Source organism: Helianthus annuus, chromosome 9 (assembly GCF_002127325.2).
Source record: "Helianthus annuus cultivar XRQ/B chromosome 9, HanXRQr2.0-SUNRISE, whole genome shotgun sequence".
Classification (NCBI taxonomy): Eukaryota; Viridiplantae; Streptophyta; class Magnoliopsida; order Asterales; family Asteraceae; genus Helianthus; species Helianthus annuus.
The window spans coordinates 146,983,890-147,003,683 of record NC_035441.2 but is presented as its reverse complement, the minus strand read 5'-3'; the positions used below and the strand labels follow the sequence as shown (position 1 = coordinate 147,003,683).

Below are 19,794 nucleotides of genomic sequence, written 5' to 3'. Positions count from 1 at the left end.
GACATAATATTTTATTGGGGAATTGGCCCGTAACTACACCTTATTGGTCATTAATAATTCCACCTCAGAATATTCTCCCCACCAGTCTCACCTTTCACCTATTTTTCCTACAATGGTCCTCCGTTAAAAAACTTAACGGAGTGAAGCTTTTATCCAAATCACAAACAGGTTTTTTTAGTGCTTTTGATCAGAACGATGATGCGAGTCCATTGATGTAAAACATACTTCGAAATGGTACTCCAAGTGACTTGATTTTGGTTAATTGGAAATTTATTCACCCGAATTGAAGCGTCCTTTTCATCGTTTGGAGCACCATTTCGAGGCAAGTTTTACATCAATGGACTCGTATCGTTGTTCTAATCAAAAGCCCTAAAAAATCTATTTGTAATTTGGAAAAAAACTTAACTCTGTTAAGTTTTTTTTAACGGGGGACTATTGTAGTAAAAATAGGTGAAAGGTGGGACTGGCGAGGGGAATCTTCTGAGATGAAATTATTAATGGCTAATAAAGTCTAGCTGGGATTATTACCGGTCAATTTCCCACATATGCAATATACGAGTTTTTTTTAAATATATGTTTTTAATTTTTTATTATATAAAATTACATTTATTCAACTCGTGTAGTACACGGGGTTCTAACCTAGTAGTAATAATAATAATAATAATAATAATAATAATAATAATAATAATAATAATAATAATAATAATAATAATAATAATAATAATAATAATAATAATAATAATAATAATAATAATAATAATAATTTATGATTCAAATTGTGTAATAGTTTATGATTCAAATTGTGTAACCATTACTTCCATAATATATTCTAAAATTGGACTAAAATGTTCGAACTAAGGTCAAAAGTGTATTAGTCAGTTTATGTGTTTAAAGTCCAAACTAATAGAGACCACTTTTGAACAAATTCAATTCGTTGGAAATATCCGATGAGGGTGTTAGTATGGTTTGCAAGAGAGAAACACAATACAATATTTTCAAATGTGATCCTTGTGTAACATGGGAAAGAGCTAAGTGCCAACAAACTGAAGAAGTAATTGATCATGTAAACTCACATCCAACAAAGATAAGTAGTTGGAACCATCAAAGATTCAAAGCATCAAACTCTCACCAAAATAACTATCTCAAAAACGTCCTTGACTTGCAATATATCTCATGTAACTTTGAAGTTTATTAAATATGAAAAAGAGTTTTATAGACATAAACAAAAATGCATTTTAGCATAAAAATGTTGGCACGTGAATAGAAAAAAGAGTTGTTAATCGGTATATCAAAATGTGAAATTCTGCATGAAAAAATTATGTCACAAGATTGTATTGTGAAATTATTGTTTTTACAAAATACGTAGAACAGACTACTTATACAATGCTTCATTTATTTGTGTTGGAAAAGATTTAGACTACGTATATAGGGTTTATGAAACCTCACAAAGCTTATGAGTCGTGTGTAATTAGGGGTTACGGTGTACGTTACAAATTCGTAGCATTTTTCAACTTAAAAGTCCTAAGAAAGTGGCTTTGTTCATTTATTTGCATGTTTCTTAGGTGATACTATACATTTATAGAAAAGATATCAAACTTGTATGATCACAAGGATACTTTAGGCTTTGGGCTCCTAAGTTCATATACAAGAGTATAGATACATGTATCATTGTTCATCGAGAAGTTCTTATATAAATGGGGAATTAGCCTGTAATAATCCCACCTAGACCTTATTGGCCATTAATAATCCCACCTCAGAATGTTCTCCCAGCTAGTCCCACCTTTCACTTATTTTTCCTACAATGGTCCCCCGTTAAAAAAACTTAACGGAGTTAAGCTTTTTTCCAAATTGCAAACAGATTTTTTAGGGCTTTTGATCAGAACGATGATACGAGTCCATTGATGTAAAACTTACTTCGAAATGGTGCTCCAAGTGACTTGATTTTGGTTAATTGGAAATTTAAACAGCCGAATTGAAGCGTTGTTTTCATCGTTTGGAGCACCGTTTCGAGGCAAGTTTTACAACAATGGACTCGTATCGTCATTCTAATCAAAAGCCCTAAAAATTTGTTTGTAATTTGGAAAAAAAGCTTAACTCCGTTAAGTTTTTTAACCGGGGACCATTGTAGGAAAAATAGGTGAAAAGTGGGACTAGTGGGGGGAATATTCTGAGGTGGGATTATTAATGACCAATAATGTCTAGCTGGGATTATTACAGGCCAATTTCCCTATATAAATTAAAAACATAGATAATTATTACTAGATAATTATCTCTATTTTGTTCTAGAGGTTTAAACGGATTCCTTGGTGAACGCTTTGATGGTAGTTTTGTGTTACGTACCATCTGTACGTATTCCTTGTTGGCGACTTGTGATGTGTATGTCCGATCATAATTAAAGTCAACGTAACCAACTCGGCACGATTCGAAGAGTTACACGTTGGTACACGAATCGTATATGTTCACGAGTAAGTGGATTATTATTTGTGAAATAATAATAGTTTAAACACGGGCCCTTAATATTAATTAGATTATTATTAAAAGGTTATAATTGTATAATCGTAAGGGCTTAAAGGTAGATTACGTTTTATAAAAGGAGTATAAGGTGCAAACCCTAATTATACTTTTTATAAAGAGTTAATTACTGTTTTCGTCCATATGGTTTGTAAAAAATCACTATTTCAGTCCATTAGTTTAAAAATTGCGATTTCAGTCCCTGTGAATTCACTTTCGTAACCATTTTAGTCCACTTCATAACCATTTTAGTCCCTATACTTGACAGAATTATGGATTAAAATGGTTACGAAAGTGAAACCATATGGACTGAAATGGTTATGAAAGGGAAACCACAGGGACTATCACAATTTTTAAACTAATGGACTGAAATAGTAATTTTTGACAAACCACAGGGACGAAAACAGTAATTAACTCTTTTATAAAAACAAAACCCCTTGCCTCCTTCCCCAAGTTCGGCCGACCCCAAGCAAAAGGGCTGCCGCCACCTGCTCGAACCAAGCATCATTGCCGCCTCATCCCTTTGGCCGGTTCTCCCCAAAGTCAAATAATAACGATGAATTATTCGAGCAGCTTTTACCGGTTATTGAAAACCGTGGGATCTTCATCTGTGTCTTTTGGGGTGAGCATCTTGTATATTCATGAATTCTTCTTATTCTAAACATGCTGTACGGTTGGTTGTCACAAGTTTATATACTTGCAGAATGTATTTCATGGCCCTTCAATTGGAATGTTGAAGCAGTATCACAACATTCCTTCTCCCAACATTGAGGATGAAAATAAAGCAAAACCATTTAGTTTAATCATGACAGACAGGGTGAGAAGGAATCTAGTGTTTGATAGGTGGAGAAATTTTATGTTTGGTCGTAAAGAACTTGGACCCGGAATGGTGCTCTTCAAGAATTACCTCACCCACATGGGCCAGGTATTTATTGTTTCCCGTTAATAATCATCACAATATTATTGATAGGTATTCTTATTATTGTTTAATTCATCACCAACGCATACATATGTTTTATTGAAGTTTTGACTGTGAACTACAACCATAATATCTTTGTTTAATTTGCTTTGTCAAAGAACAATCAATGTTGTTAAAGTAGACTTGTTAATCCTTGTTGCAACATCACAAGGACAATGCTTTTCAGATATTTATTTACATGTTGGGTGCTTTTGACCCGGATCTAATCTTTTAGGTCGATATAGTGAATATATGTCAAAAGTGGGCTATGGGTCCGGGGGGTTTTTACCGGCCTAGTAACCGAAGTGGAGCTAAACTTCGATTGCATATGATGTGTTTTGGTCGACTGTGGGATCCAGTAACAAAGTATGAGAAAAGTTACAGAAGTGATGGTTCTGCACCACCACCGCTTCCATATGAATTTATTTCATTAGCTGAAAACGCAATTGAAGATGCCCAACTCCATATGAATTTACTTCCTTCAATGCTCCCAGATATTTGTGTAGCCAATTTCTATTCATACAATGATCGACTCGGCCTTCACCAGGTTAGTTTTTATTGGCACATACATACACACCCCTTAAATGTTTCTTAGCTTTTTTACTTGCATACCTTATCCGGATACCCTATAAAAACAGGTGCACGTTGACGTAAAATGAACTAAATATAAGTACTCTATCTTGGACTTTTCTGTTACATCATCACATGGCTTTGTTAATTTACTAAAATGTTCAAGGTTGTGATGTTGTAACGTAACGTTTTACACTTCACATTAAATGTGTAATTTTGGATAAAAATTGATATGTATTCTTTGTTTACAATAGCCTGTTATGTCATCATTTAGGCTATAAAAAGCATATTGATCAACGTTGGAGGTAGCAAATTGGGATGGGACGTGGAGTGTTATTTGCATGATTATTTTTTTTTAAATAATGTGAAAAATGAATATATGGACTATCTAATTCTAGAAATGATATACCTATTGTTATGTTATTGAATGCAAAGTTATGTGAAAACAATAATAATACTTGAGCTATTTCACATATCGCATCTAGAAAACCTAACCCTAATAGACCCATTTGTAGGTAATTCATTTTCCATGATAGAGTTGATTTTTGTGTATTTTTATTTGAATGTAGGATTGCGATGAGCATGTTGGTGGTCTAGATAGAGGATTGCCTGTAGTTTCCGTCTCCATTGGCGAATCTGCTGAATTCTTGTATGGTCATACTAGAGATGAAAACAAGTTAGAAAAGGTTTTGTTGGAATCTGGTGATGTATTGATATTCGGTGGCAAATCTAGACGTATTTTTCATGGGGTGAGGAGAATCTTACCACCTTTACATCCTATAGGTGTTTCGCAGGTAATCAAAGAAACCGGGCTTATATTAGGCCGTCTAAACCTTACTTTAAAACAATCTTGATCTTGCTCTTTTGCTCATTTTTCTAGAAGTGTATGACATTTAACAGTTTCAGATTTCTATCTCATCTTCATTCTATGTTGGATTGTGAATAAGATGAACCTATTTTTAATATAATGTTTTGTGGTTGTGTTTTATTTATTGTAAATAATCTAGATAACCCAAAATAAATAATTTTTTTTACAATCAAGACAACGGTTTTATTAAAACAAGTTTTACAAAATTGAAAAGTATATTTAATAAAAGAGTTTTATTAAAATTACAAAAAAAAAAGATCATTCGCGATAAAACGACCAACATAGTTTATTAGGGTATTTAAAACTATATCGTGTTGAGTGTGGAAAGGAGTTTCTATTATCACGAATTATATAAAATTGGATTATATAAACTGTTGTCTAACTCACCTCATGCTACGAGTTATTCATAATATTTTGGTAAATATTAAAATAAATCCCAATTTTAAATTGATGTTTTATGTCACCCTTAACGAGTTAACACTTACTTCTAAATCGAACCCTAATGTTAGTGTTATACCCTGCATCTGGGAGTCCATCATGAAAGAAGGTAATCATCGCGTTTCCCTTGTAACATAGGCCGGTGTTGTAGGATCGTTCGCACGACCAATACGAGTCGATCAGAAGCGTTCTTATCAATACGAAAGGCGGAAACAGTCGTATCGACTTGGAATCGGCTTGATTAACACACAGATACACTTAAAATGCCTTGTTATGTTGATATGATAATGATTACAATCAGTAGACACGTCGGCAACAGTTCGGTACCGGAATCAGAGATCGTTACAAATGAATCAGGCACAACCCTATTTATAGTGGTGGTATTTCGTACGAAATCGGCAAACACTATTTCGTGCGAAATAACCACAAGCTATTTCGTACGAAATAGCTACTTGCTATTTCGTGCGAACTCAACTTTTCACACGTTTTCTCGTTTTTCGTGCCCTGATCAAACTATCCTATTACAAGACTCGATACAAGACGAAGTCGACAGACATATGCACCAACAGACTCCCCCTTGGATGTTCACGAAGTCTTCGGTGTCGAGTCTTCACAGTCTTCAGTCTTTATCAGTCTTTTCACTCTCTCAGAAGTATGTGACAGTGTAATCATCCTTCATTCTTTTATCTTCTTTTCTTTCTCTTTCAGCATCAGCAGCTCGCGTGATCTACAGGATTTACACCTAGCTCTCAACTGTACAAGCTCTCCCTTGAATGCTGATATATTCTTCAAATTTTCTCATTCTCTTTCAGAACTCCCCCTTAAGCTATGTTGGGATCGTAGTCTTGCTGTCTCAACTTCTGCTCAAGTTTAAACATGATTAACCTACACATTCTCTACCTCACAATAATTTTCATAAATTTAAAATTTGACAAAGTTATTTTCTGATCACTACTTGTAGAAATAAACTCAACCCATCAAATATCATAATATAACATTTTTCAAATTATCTCATCCATACCTTTACATTTCATCTCAAACAAACTTACCTAAACCTGTTTGTCATGTTTAGCACTCAGAGTTTTGAAAATTTGCTTTCCAACATCAGTTGTCGAAAATCTTTTTGTCTTTTTCAAAATTTAAAGCTAAACCACTTGTAGGAAAAATAATGAAATGCATAAAGAAATATTTACAGACAATATTTTTGTAAGTTTGTGTAAGAGGATCATATCAGTTTTTGAGACATAACACTTAGCACTGTTAAGCTTTATACATTTTAAGTTCTAAATGATTCACTTAGATTATACTGATCCATTTAAATTTTCACACAAAGTTCAACTGTTTCGAGATACGAGATTAATGTTTTAAGCACTTAAACTTATTTGCATGTCCCACCTCAGAATATACTCCCGTATCCAGACTCCTATATTCAGTCTTACAGGTGAGTGTACACTAGTGATATCTGTAAACGGGTAAATGCGAGACCATGAGAGCTCAGGTTAGAACTTCCGTTCAGACAAAGAGATGATGGCTCGTCTTTAGGTGTGTCCCGTTTGGGGATCTTTTCTTTAACAGCACATGATTAGCATTTTTCAATGTTTCATCATTTTTTGTACCGAGGGCTGGCTTTAAGAATAAAGCAATTGCAAAGTATTATACGAGAACTAGGCTATTGCTCCCGCAAAATCAGAAGTCCAGGTATAATACCCCAGATATCGCCACGCATAAAGACCTAGTATGTCAGAAATAGAAAGCCCTTCAAACAAGATTTCGGGGGTTACCCATATATCCGAGAGATGTTCCTCACGAGATAAGTAAGTATAGAATTTTAGGTTTATATCTCGAAAACAATCTACTGAATGTGCCAAAACTTACTGGCACATCCACAGTGAGACCATTTATCACATTTTACTTTCCAATTCTTTAGCATGATGTGATAGTCCACTGATGTACTATCATTTCCTCTTTTCACAACACAACTCATTTTACATTTTTCAAATGTTTTTGGTTTTTATAGATTTTATCATGTTTTTGACTTTTTCAAATTTTCAAATGTTTTTGGATTTTCTGAAATTTCTTACTCCCCCTAAAATTCAAAATCATGTAAAGAAAATTTGAAAACAAACTGTACAGATAAAGTGACAAACTGATATCAAATCGCTTCAATTCGCCATTCACTTGGCGTAAACAATCAGAACTCCCCCTTACAACAAACTATTTTCCCATTATGATTTCAAAACACTTAAGTTTGTTTTAATCAAAATGGTTTTTCTGGAAAATTAGTTTTGTTTTAACCACATGTAGGTTAGGGGATAAACTCATCACTTTTTCTCTTTAACCACTTGGAAAAATTTAACACTTGTAGGTTTTATCAACAATCATTACTTGTAGGAAAGATGAATCAAGTACAACTTAATGTCCCTGATTAATCTTGTAGATCGAAATATCAAAAATGTGAATTTCTCAAGAAAGATGCCGATTCCTGCTCCACGCTTACCAACCTGGGAGCTCCGGCAAGTCAGGTTTTTTAAACAAAAAATATATCCACCCAAGCCTGACCAGCTTTGGATGTGTCCGAGTCACTCTCACTCGGCTTTTGAACATATCTTTTTGATTCATAAAACTCTTTAGCACCTTTGACCTTCCCATTGGCCATTTTCCCAAAGATATGTTTGACTTTCCTATTGAAAGCCTTTTCAGCATCAAATTCTCCTTTACCAGCAAAGAATTGATCTGAAATTTCAACCTTACCAACTTTCAACTTCAAATTTTCTTTTGTGAATAGCGGAAAGTTTTCTTCGTTCATCTCAGGAACGGAATTCTCAACATGTTTCTCAACAAATGACTCCTCTGATTTTATGGAATCAGATTCATTGCCAGAACTTTCATCTGAACCTTTCGCAACCCATTTTTTTTGTTTAAATTGACTTTTCTTTTGTAAAAACGTTTCGAATTTTCACCGATTTCAAAAGTCGAGTTTTCAAACACTCTAATCTTTTCAAATGATTGTTTCTTCTCATCACCACATCTCTTTTTCATTTCAAAGTTAGAAGACACTCCGTGTTTTATATAAGTGGACTTTGGGCAATTCCATGCAATGTGTCCAACTTTTTGGCATTTGAAACAGGTTCTTCTATCCACTCTTGGAGCACATTTCTTCATGTTTTTCTTTTTCTCAACGAGAAACTCCTGGTTTGACTGTCTCCGGAATGTTTTCTTCTGCTCCTCTTCCAAACTTTCTCCTGAAACAAATTTTGTTTTTGATGTATAAGTTTTCTCATTTTTATAATTTTCTGGGGACATGAAACCTAGACCTTTCTTTTTGAAATTACTGTTATGATTTGGTTTCTTTTGAAAACCATAACCACAACCGTAACCCATTTTCTTGTTCACTCTCTGTTGAACTCTTGAAGTGTACTTTTTAGGTTTTTCAGAAAGATTTACATCTTTTATTTCAGAAATATTAATTTCTGTCAATTTGAAAACCTGTTTGATCATTTCAGCTTAGACACTTCTTACTGGGAATTCGTCATCGGAATATAATTTGTCCGAATCCTTCAAAGTATATGCCACTTTGATTGGTTCATCATTCAAATTATTTTTCGATAACAGAAATTCTTTATTACCGGCCTAGTAACCGAAGTGGAGCTAAACTTCGATTGCATATGATGTGTTTTGGTCGACTATGGGATCCAGTAACAAAGTATGAGAAAAGTTACAGAAGTGATGGTTCTGCACAACCACCGCTTCCATATGAATTTATTTCATTAGCTGAAAACGCAATTGAAGATGCCCAACTCCATATGAATTTACTTCCTTCAATGCTCCCAGATATTTGTGTAGCCAATTTCTATTCATACGATGATCGACTCGGCCTTCATCAGGTTAGTTTTTATTGGCACATACATACACACCCCTTTAAATGTTTCTTAGCTTTTTTACTTGCATACCTTATCCGGATACCCTATAAAAACAAGTGCACGTTGACGTAAAATGAATTAAATATAAGTACGTTTTCTTGGACTTTTCTGTTACATCATCACCAGGCTTTGTTAATTTACTAAAAAGTTCAAGGTTGTGATGTTGTAACGTAACGTTTTACACTTCACATTAAACGTGTAATTTTGGATAAAATTGATATGTATTCTTTGTTTACAATAGCCTGTTATGTCATCATTTAGGCTATAAAAAGCATATTGATCAAAGTTGGAGGTAGCAAATTAGGATGGGAGGTGGAGTGTTATTATCATGATTATTATTATTATTTTTTTAAAAATAATGTGAAAAATGATTATATGGACTATCTAATTATAGAAATTATATACCTACTGATATGTTATTGAATGGAAAGTTATGTGACAACAATAATAAGGGTGAGAGAGGCACTCCCCTCTTAGGGGAGTCCTCTCTCTTACGCACACCCAATCAGGTTATGCCACGTCAACTCCCCTCTTAAACTCTCCTCGCACCCCAATTTGATGGCGGCACTCCCCTTATTCACGATGCATTTGTCCTCAAATTGTTACCTAAAAACCCCTAATAATATGCTTATTTATACAACGGTTAATCATCTAATATGTGACATATACTTGTCACTTACAAACATGTTACATACTTGTACATTACACTTTTTACCTAGTTAAATCATGTTTTATTTCATATTTCACCTTGTTACAAGTTAGGGGAAACATTGTTGCATATTATTACACAACTTAATTAACAAAATTACTCATTATAATGTTTTAAAAAAATAAAAAATAATAAAGAAATATGGCAGCCCCAATTCAGCAAAATTCAGCCCCATATAGTTGGGCTTTGTGGGCTAGTTTCAAGGTGTAACCCCTTCTAAACACTTCCAAAGCCCAACCCATTGAAACCCTAATCCTTCCCCCTATAAATACCACTTATAACCAGCCTCCCTACCACTTTTGCAACACTAAAAACTCTCAAAACATCCTCCAAACCGTAGCTGAAAGCAAGGGTTCGAGCAGATTGACACCCCTTCACGAAAATGAGCATAACTCACTCATTTCTTAACGAAATCACTTGATTCTTTTTCCTACTTACTTGGATAATCATGGGGTTCGATTCCTAGACTTCTCCTTGGAGAAATCAGACCTGGAAATGCCCCGAAATCGTCCATAAACTTTCTGTTTGTTTTTATGTTCATCAAAAACTTGTTTAAACCTATGTAACTTGTGTTCAACACATCTCATACCTATGTCCTAATGCTTACAACTTATCCCATGGTTGGTTAAGCTTAAAAACAAGGTTGAGACATTTAAAATCAGAGGATTAAACCTCATAAACTTGGTGTTTTGTTTAGGGTTTCAACCCACAAATCATGTCAAACATAGCCTTTGATACATGAGTGATTATGGAACGACTTGGGTTGTCCTACATACAATCCTCACATGATTTGATGATTTCTCTATAGTTAGGTTGTTTATGTTATTGTGCTAAACCTAGTTCGTGACCCTGCTTGGTTGTTGTTACACCAAGTGAAGTGGTGAACATTCAAGGGGTTCCTAAATGGAAGCATGTCCTTCCTACCCCATACATGACATCTATGATAATACGAGGTGCCTAAATGAAGATCCTAATCTTCTACCTCCTACTTGAATTATTGGACTAAATAATATGTAGTACCTAACCTAAATATATATATATACACTCATTCGAACCTTTGATGTTGAACTTGTGTTTATATGTTAAAGTAGGAGAACATCACCTAAGACCTAAACCTTGTTGTGATTCTTATGGGTGTTCAACTCATGAAAACATTATCATAACCCTTGTGGTTACCAAGTGTCATACAAGTGTTAAGTGTTGAAGATGATTATTTTCACATGCTACTCACATATCTTACTTTTTATGTTGTTTTGAATACCGAATCTCGACTCTAAGCAAACTTGAAGTTTAACCCTACACATTCAATCTTCCAACCTCATCAACTCGTCAATAATTGGATAATTGGAAAGCATATGCAAACTTTGTGAGTATACTCGTATTTCCCCCTTTTTACTTTTACCACTTTGGGGTGTAACATGTTTATCTATCAACAAACTTACACATGAACATTTTGCTTAAACACATGAACATTCCTACAACATACTTGTATACGTGATGACTTGATGCTTTAAACTTGGATTTATCTTATGTGTTGAATTTATCATTAACTTCGTACGAGCCAAACCCTGACATATGTAGCGCTATAGGATTAACGATCCGCCCCTTTATCTCGGTTATGTCATGAGCATATTGCGTTTCCTTGGTTTGATATGTTAGACACATACCATATTTAAAGGCTTATCTTGAATCACATGCTTGCTATGAGGAATTGTTCAAAACTTATCTTTTACTATGTACGTATCAAACTTGTATACTCGCCTTTGCTTTTGCATTGAACTTTATTTTAACATGTTACAGGTGGATGTTGACGATGCATGGAATCTAGTAGGATGCTTAGATACCCACTTAGAAAGAATTGTATTTGTATTGTATCATTTTATTATTCATGTTGTTGTACTTTGTTTCAAAACCTTGTACTTGATTCTTTAGAAATGAAATGAAATGAATATTTAAATACTTGTCACAATTATTAGCGTTATGATGTCTCGAGCAATCTTCACACTTCGTCTCATCCCGATGTTTCCGCCATTGGTTGGGATGTGACATAATCAAAGAAACCGGGCTTAGATTAGGCCGTCTAAATCTTACTTTAAAACAATTTTGATCTTGCTCTGTTGCTCATTTTTCTAGAAGTGTATGACATTTAACAATTTCAGATTTCTATCTCATCTACATTCTATGTTGGTGATCGTGTTTCGGGTTCATCATGTCATGTAGGTGCTAGTGAAATATTTTTCTATTTAGTGGTTGTCACTTTCTTTTGTGGTTTATTTAAAGTAACTAATGTTTTATCATGTTTATTTGAGCCAAACTACGGCCGCTACTTGTATTGTAACGTTGGTAAGACATAGTCTCTCCCTTGGTTTAAAAAGCGTGCCTGAGGCGTGAAGCGACGTAAGGCGCAAAGGGTTGCGCCTTGTTTGACGTAAGCCAAGCATTGTACAAAAGGCGCAGGCGAGGCGGGCATTTTAGGCTAAAAATTGAGTTGAGGCGCACGCCTTTTGTACTTCGATTGTTTTTGTGCAGCTGAGTGTTGTACAACATACTTTTTATGTTGTACATGTATGTGTTTTTCATGTTAAAACATATATAAAGCTTAATTAAAGCTAAATTATAGTTAGGGGATGCTAAAAACTATATGAGATATAAATTGAATTATATAATCACTTTGCGTCTTGCGTACGAAAAGCTTACAACTTTTACGCTTTGCGCCTCGATTTCAAGCCTCGTCGATTTTGTTCGCTTTGCGTTTTTTTTTTAACCAAGGCCTCTCCCACATAGTGATTACTCTTCTCGAAGGAGTAAGAAACAATTTCATACGACTAAGGGAGCTTTTGAATGGGTATGTCTGGGAAGAATGAAATAAAGAGGTAAGAGTTCGCTTGTCTTATAATAAACCAGATGCCACACTCTCACATATGCCTCCACCTTTGTGTGGAACCACTTCCCCGAGTGTTAGCCGTAACACAACAAGCCCAAATCTCATTCCTTACCTTATGCCAGATGGTTCGCTTTGGCAAGGGAGTACACACCACGGCTCCCCCTATATCCCACCAAGAAGCCCAGAGTTCACTCGTTACAAGGAGGAGATGCGTGAGAATAAGTATAATTTAAGAACAACAAACGAGTGTGTTTTAAGAGTGAGAGAGTGGGAGAATTGATACCTCAACCTTTGGAAGAAGTCTTGTATTTATAGTCGAAGAGCGTGGAGAAGGACAATTGTGGGCTGATGGACCTTGGTACATCTATTATTGTCAAAGAATATCCATGCGCTCCCCTCTGGCAGGACAATTAGTGCCTGCACAGATATTGGTGATGTGGCGCAACATGGTTGGTGTCACACCCCGATATTTCCACGTATTACCGGTGGGGAGTATCATGACGTAGTTGATATCATCATAGTCAAACAACACAAATTATAAATGCACAGCGGAAGCAAAAGATAGATTTATTTCAACCGAATAAAATGTAATATTAAGTATCACAAAGTGGCTGAAACAGATCCACAGGCGGATCAAATAAAAAGGAAAACTGTTCAACAGACTTTGACATCTAGAGCTTGCGAGATTTGGTTATTGATGCCTGGAGTAGCCAGCCTATTACGTATAGTACCTGCACTTGGCCTTTTTGGAAAATACGTCAGTTTACACTGGTAAATACAACTTAACTGACTCATTTCGAAAAGAGTTTGAAAATTGATTTGAATGCACTTTGGCAAAAATATCTTTTATAACTTGGGACAATTATTTAAAAATAATCTTGTATACAGTTTTACTCATTTGTCATCCATCAGGGCCGGTTTGTAGGGCCGGTCTAGATTAACTGACACGCCACAAGTATAATACCCACAAGGTTGATTCCTTTAAGTAGACTACCAATTTTTACATATGCAGCTGTCAGGTGCACGCCTACACCCCGTGGTTAGGTCGTGGCCATTTCTTTGAATGATGCCAAGGATATCCGGGACATGGTCATTCAACCCCCAAAGGCCATACACTAAATAATACATATCAAACGGGTCATGTAAATACATTAATCACAAACCGATTTAAATGACTACACACCCGACCAAGCGGTACTTTTATAGTACCGTATCCCAAATCCGTATAGGGAAAATAAGTTAAGAGTATTTACCTGAGCAAAATATAAATCAACTACAACAAGTGCACGTAGCTTTTACTGGGCTCCTAATCTGGAACGAATGTTTTTAATAACCTATTAGAATCCTAACGGGTCTTTAATTAAGCCTAGACTTAGACCGGTTAGTTTTCAAAAGGAAGATACGGTTCAAACGCATGATAAAGCGGAGACCGGTTTATAATGTGGTTTTGACCCGACAAGCTTGTATACTTGTTTAATATGGGTAACTTAAACACATTCTGGATTTTGAGACAAAAACGATATGGTTTGAGCCGTTTCGGCTAATATATGCAAACTAGTTACATAAGCCGATCCGAACGCGAAAAGTGCGTACCGAGTAACCAAATGAGTCATATACAAGTTTTCTAAGTTAATATGCCTTAAATATGTTGTGACATCAGTAAGATATCTTCTATTATGCCCAAAATGAATTTAAACTCAAACTATGCTCCGTAAGGGCATTTTGGTCATTTTAAAGGTTCTAAAAGAGTTTAAATATTAACCTGAGTTACAGGTCTGATATAATCAGTAAAATACTTAATTTAATAAGTTATAATAGTAGGGTATCATACATATGTGAAATTTATCAATTATAACCAAACTATGCACCGTAGAGGCATTTTGGTAATTTCACATAAGCTTAAAAGGTTAAAACTGGAAATCTAAGTTTAAAACTTTTGCTTACTGTTAGAATACAAATATTTACTAAAAATATCAGTAGGTATCAAGTCTTATATTTATAAAATGGTTTTAATACATACTATGCGTTAAAAACGCTTAAAAAGACGTTTTGGAGCCATTTCCGGGTTTTCAAAGGAAAGCTGATATTTTTATTATTCCAGAAGGCTCAAAATACTTTTATTTATCATATTAGATCAGTAGAAAAAGGTTTGGGGTCAAAAGGATTTGTAAAACTCATTTTATAGCCCAAAAGGGCAAAACCGGCAATAACCGAATCAAGCTTAGAACTTTATGTTATGCTCAGCCTAAAAATAAATAAAAATCTCCAAAAATCCCAAAATATTATATTATACCAGTAGGTAAAAAGTTTGATATCAAAAATTGGGTTTAGATATGCTATATGCTAATTATGCCATTTAATTACTAAAAAGCGTCTTATTTACGCTAATGAGCATAACTCCTAATCTAGACCTCAAACTGATGTCAAATTTGAGGGACAAGTTTATAAATCAGTAATGAAGGTTTCTACTCTTTTACTTTTCCAAAAATCAAGTTTTAAGGTGAAAAGGGCATAATAGTCAACATTTAAGCATTTAACGGAAATATGCATATGAATCGGATAACTAATGAACCAAGTTGTATAATCTCAGAAGGTTATACTTATAGGTAACTTGGTCCTATTAAAGCTCTAAGGCATTCCTAAACTATGCTCAAACGGGTCAGAACTGAAAGTCAAAGCAGAAGTCAAAGTATGCGACTTTAGACACGTTCTTACATTAATTACTAAGTTATATGAGTGATAAAACATGTTACATAGCTTCTACATTGGTAATTATGCATTAATTTGAAATTAAGCTTTCTGTTGACTTTTTAATATTAAGTTTGACCCGACAATTGACCTAGTTAGAGTGGGAATCAGAGGGTGCCCTTTTAAGGGTTTATTGCCCACATAATTACCAACTCATAGGTACTTTCAATTTGAAATTTGACTGGACAAATTAAGATTAATGACGAAGTCAAATCTTAATTACGACGGTTTGACTTTAAGCTAATAAACTAAGTAAAACTGAATTAAGGAAGGTTAAGAATACTTACCAAGGTCCTAAGCATGACTAATTATCACTAGGAAGGGTGCTTGAGCTCCAAGAACCTCAAGAAACCAAGTTGTGAAGTTTTCAAATGAATGTGCTCAATGTTGAAATCAAGAACCTCTTATATAGGAACTTTGATTGCACAAGATCATGACATACAAGTCTATGGAATGATTCCTGATCATTCCAAGTGTCCCTAGGCCCTTTAAAACCATCAAACAAGCCCATAGACTCGAAAACTAAGCTTCAAAGTCGGTGTAACCTGCTGGAACAGACAACTGTGATGATTTTCTGATGTTAGGAGTGCCAGGCGGCCCGCGTAAGGATCCCCAAGGGGCTTACGCGGCCCGTGTGAGGTTTTGGTCAGGTTGCACAAGTTTCAACTATTTGCACTTTAGGTCCCTGGTCCTTCTAAACTTGATTTTAACTTGGTTTATTGCACTTTTAACCCCTAAACTTGACTTTTAAGGACCCCAAGTTATAAACCAACTTTGTTAAGTCCCTGGTTACTCATACGATCACCGAGAAGTCTTAAATTTCAATGTTGACGCTTTTAATCCCTCGTATACAAATTTTATCATAACTTTCTCATACGATAACGAAACTTTGTGAAATTTTTATTACACATTCTCGTGAGCATAATTAATCATTACAAAGCTTCGGGTTCGCTAAAAGGTCACTTAAAGGTATACTTTAAACATGTTGACACATTTAACCCTGTAGTTTGTAATTCCTCACTTTCTTTCACAATTAGCTTCGTATGATCCACAATTTATTCATTTAAGGGTATAAACATCATGTAGGGTTATTGAAAGATATATTTATTCATTGTTGATTTCAATCCTTTTACACATATAGATTCCTTGTTTGTCAACTTTAGTCCCTCTAAATCAATCCTTTACACGTTTTAAGTCCATGACAAGTGTCGATATAATATTGGACATGAATCTTCGAGGTGTTACAGTTGGCAAGTGCCACTGTCCAAATGTACCTTTTTTCGGGGTCCTTCAATAACCATTTGTGTAGCGGCACCCCATAATCATCCTTTGGTACTTGTTGTCCTCCACATAATTCCTTCATTGTGGGAGGCACGATTCCCGGGGATGCAATGAGTTGATTGGCTGCATGGTGCTACCACGTGTACTACATGTCCCTTGTGTGAGTAGTCATCATGTACTCGTGAGGATGCCTTGAGTAGTTGTGAGTCGATGATGATGAGTGGTCAACGCCATTAGACCCATGCGCTAGACTTAGGCGCAAGTGACCATCAACCACTTTGTTAGTATCATCTGAATCTACATCTTCTACAACTGTCGTATTACTACATTCACTTTCTGTCACACATTTCCATGCTTCAGTCCCACGCAAGCTTGCAGATCACGCACGCGGATAGCATGAGACGATGGAACCTTCTCTTGACTTCTGGAAAAGTAGTTAACGGGGATGTGTTTTGCATGCAACACATGCTACAGTCTTGCGCAAGCCTACATGGTGCACGCGCAAGGGTAACATCTTATTACAATGCAAGTGGAACCGTCATTTGAATTATGTGACCAACTAGCAAGTGGCTCTCCCTGACACTGACAATAACGATCAGTTGACCATGCAATACGCGACTTCCCGGTCCACTAACAGAGCTCCTACTTGCATAAAGCTGCTGCACAGACTGACAACCAAAGCTAAAAGGCCATGTGGCAGCGCTCCTTCGTGCGCTTGGCACAATAGGACACGTGGTGATACCTCCACCGTGCGCCTGACACTTCTGCAGCCTGCACACCTGCCAGACCAGTGGATAAGGCTGCAAGCTGTTAGTCAGGCCCAAGGCCCATCAAACGGCCCTTTGGCCTATCTGCTTCACTCTTCGGCTGTAAATACCAGACTTCAAACCAAGTTTGAGATAATGGTAATCTGCTCTCTCACACTTACTACTTAATCACTTATCTTGCTTCCTAAGTAAAGACTGGTTCTCATGCCGGGGGGTGGTAACAAGTAGCAACCCCCACCTCATTCTTCTTGTTGCGAGTCACGGTGTGTTCATTGTGTAGGCAACAAATTACAAGGTTATCCAACCTTCGATCGAGGAAAGACAGGATTAACCCAATTTTGATGAGACTCAACCCGTGGAATAACCACTCGGTTAACCACTGTTTCTTCATTGTCTTATGGAGGCCGAATTACATTTACTAAATCAATGTTAGGAATAAGAAGCCAGCCTATTTGTTCTCGCTTTCAATTCCCCAATTCATGTGATCGAAGACTTGGAAAGAATTAGGAAAAGGTTCCTTTGTGGCGGTTCCAATTCAAACTCCAAAATTCATTGGATTATCTGGGATAGAATCATGGCACCGTAAGCTAATGGTGGGTTATGGACCGGGTCTCTGAGGGTAGCTAATAATTGCACTCCAAGCTAAATAGTGGTGGAGGGAGAAAAAAAGGGCTAATATGTGGTACAAAGTCATATCTTCCATTCATTATAATCAAAGGCCTTGGCCTAACATTCCATTGAATAATAGAGCAAAACTGGAAAGGCTAGATTGGTCCAATTGGTGTGCTTTTATTATCATTAAGATTATGTAATGTATGTTAGACATCCTTGTATGGTTTCTAGCTCCTTGTTAGTTTCATTACTTAACAATAAATATGTATCTTCGTAGTTAAAAAATATACCCATTAAAGGTTTTGTGGATTGGTAACATTTTAGCACTAGACTAAAATAACTAGAAGTTAGCCTTAAACAACTTTTACATGCATGGCTACTTGGTTTATGTGGTACTTGATTGTACATTACATGTCAAGAAGAAGAAATATTTTTAGAGTGTTAATATTCACATATGTTCGCTCCCTCTATCTCTCTATGTATACATATATATATATATATATATATATATATGTAGAGAGAGAGAGAGATAGATAGATAGAGTGAAAATGATGTGGAGATAAGATTTTGGGGTATAGGAATAAGAGGAGTCTATTTTTAATATAATGCAAATGTCCTCACTGTGTTAGGATTGCGAATCCTATTTACTGATGTTGTCGAGCATGGAAATTTGATGTTACAGTGCAAGTAACATCCTAAATTTTTGGTGTATTATACTAATATATGAGGATGTTTGATTCTATAAAATAATAATAACTAGTGGGGATTTCCCGCACTAGCGTGGCGGGTTTTCAATCGTGTCGGTTCGGTTTGTTACATTGTCGGTATGATACAGACACTCGAAATTCTATCAAGACGTGTTTTATATCAATCGAAAACCATGACAACCCACATCGGTACCGATGAGCACTACTGGTTCATTTCGTCATAATATCGATATGGGTACCTGTATAATAATCCACACGTATTTTACATCAATTGAAAATCATAAAAACGAACACCAATACTGGTTGGTATTCATATATTGTCGCATACACGATTGTATAAATAAGATACTATCAAAACCAAAAACCATAAAAATGAATACGAGCACTGATACCGACATTATCAAAAGATAAAATAAATACTTAAGAAAAGTTATCTACTATTTATCGTTCTTGTAGACAGGGTTGTAAAAATAAAATACTATCAAAACAAAAAACCATAAAATAAATACTTAAAAATAGTTTTCTACTGTTCATCACAATTTCATTTTAATATGTATAATGTATAATATGTATAATATGTATAATAATAATAATAATAATAATAATAATAATAATAATAATAATAATAATAATAATAATAATAATAATCTATACTACTATATTAAAGAAACTGGGTTTTCTATCATTTTGATCATTTTACCATATGTATAAGTTTTAAGCTACATGTATAGACACTTTAAAACCATTTGAGAGGGACTAAAATAACAATTTTTACAAACTTTTGCTTTTAGGGGTAAAATTGGGAAATCCACATCCTGGGT

At 35.2% G+C, this 19,794-nt stretch overlaps 1 protein-coding gene across 1 annotated transcript; it reads left to right on the top strand.

The window, feature by feature from the left end:
• The first annotated feature begins 2,972 nt into the window (after window positions 1-2,972).
• Window positions 2,973-5,004, top strand: LOC110879790. The gene is made up of 4 exons (XM_022128318.2): window positions 2,973-3,133; window positions 3,215-3,436; window positions 3,705-4,016; window positions 4,609-5,004. The coding sequence occupies exons 1-4, from the start codon at window positions 3,068-3,070 to the stop codon at window positions 4,891-4,893; spliced, it is 885 nt and encodes a 294-aa protein (XP_021984010.1). The 5' UTR covers window positions 2,973-3,067; the 3' UTR covers window positions 4,894-5,004.
• Window positions 5,005-19,794: the final 14,790 nt, after the last annotated feature.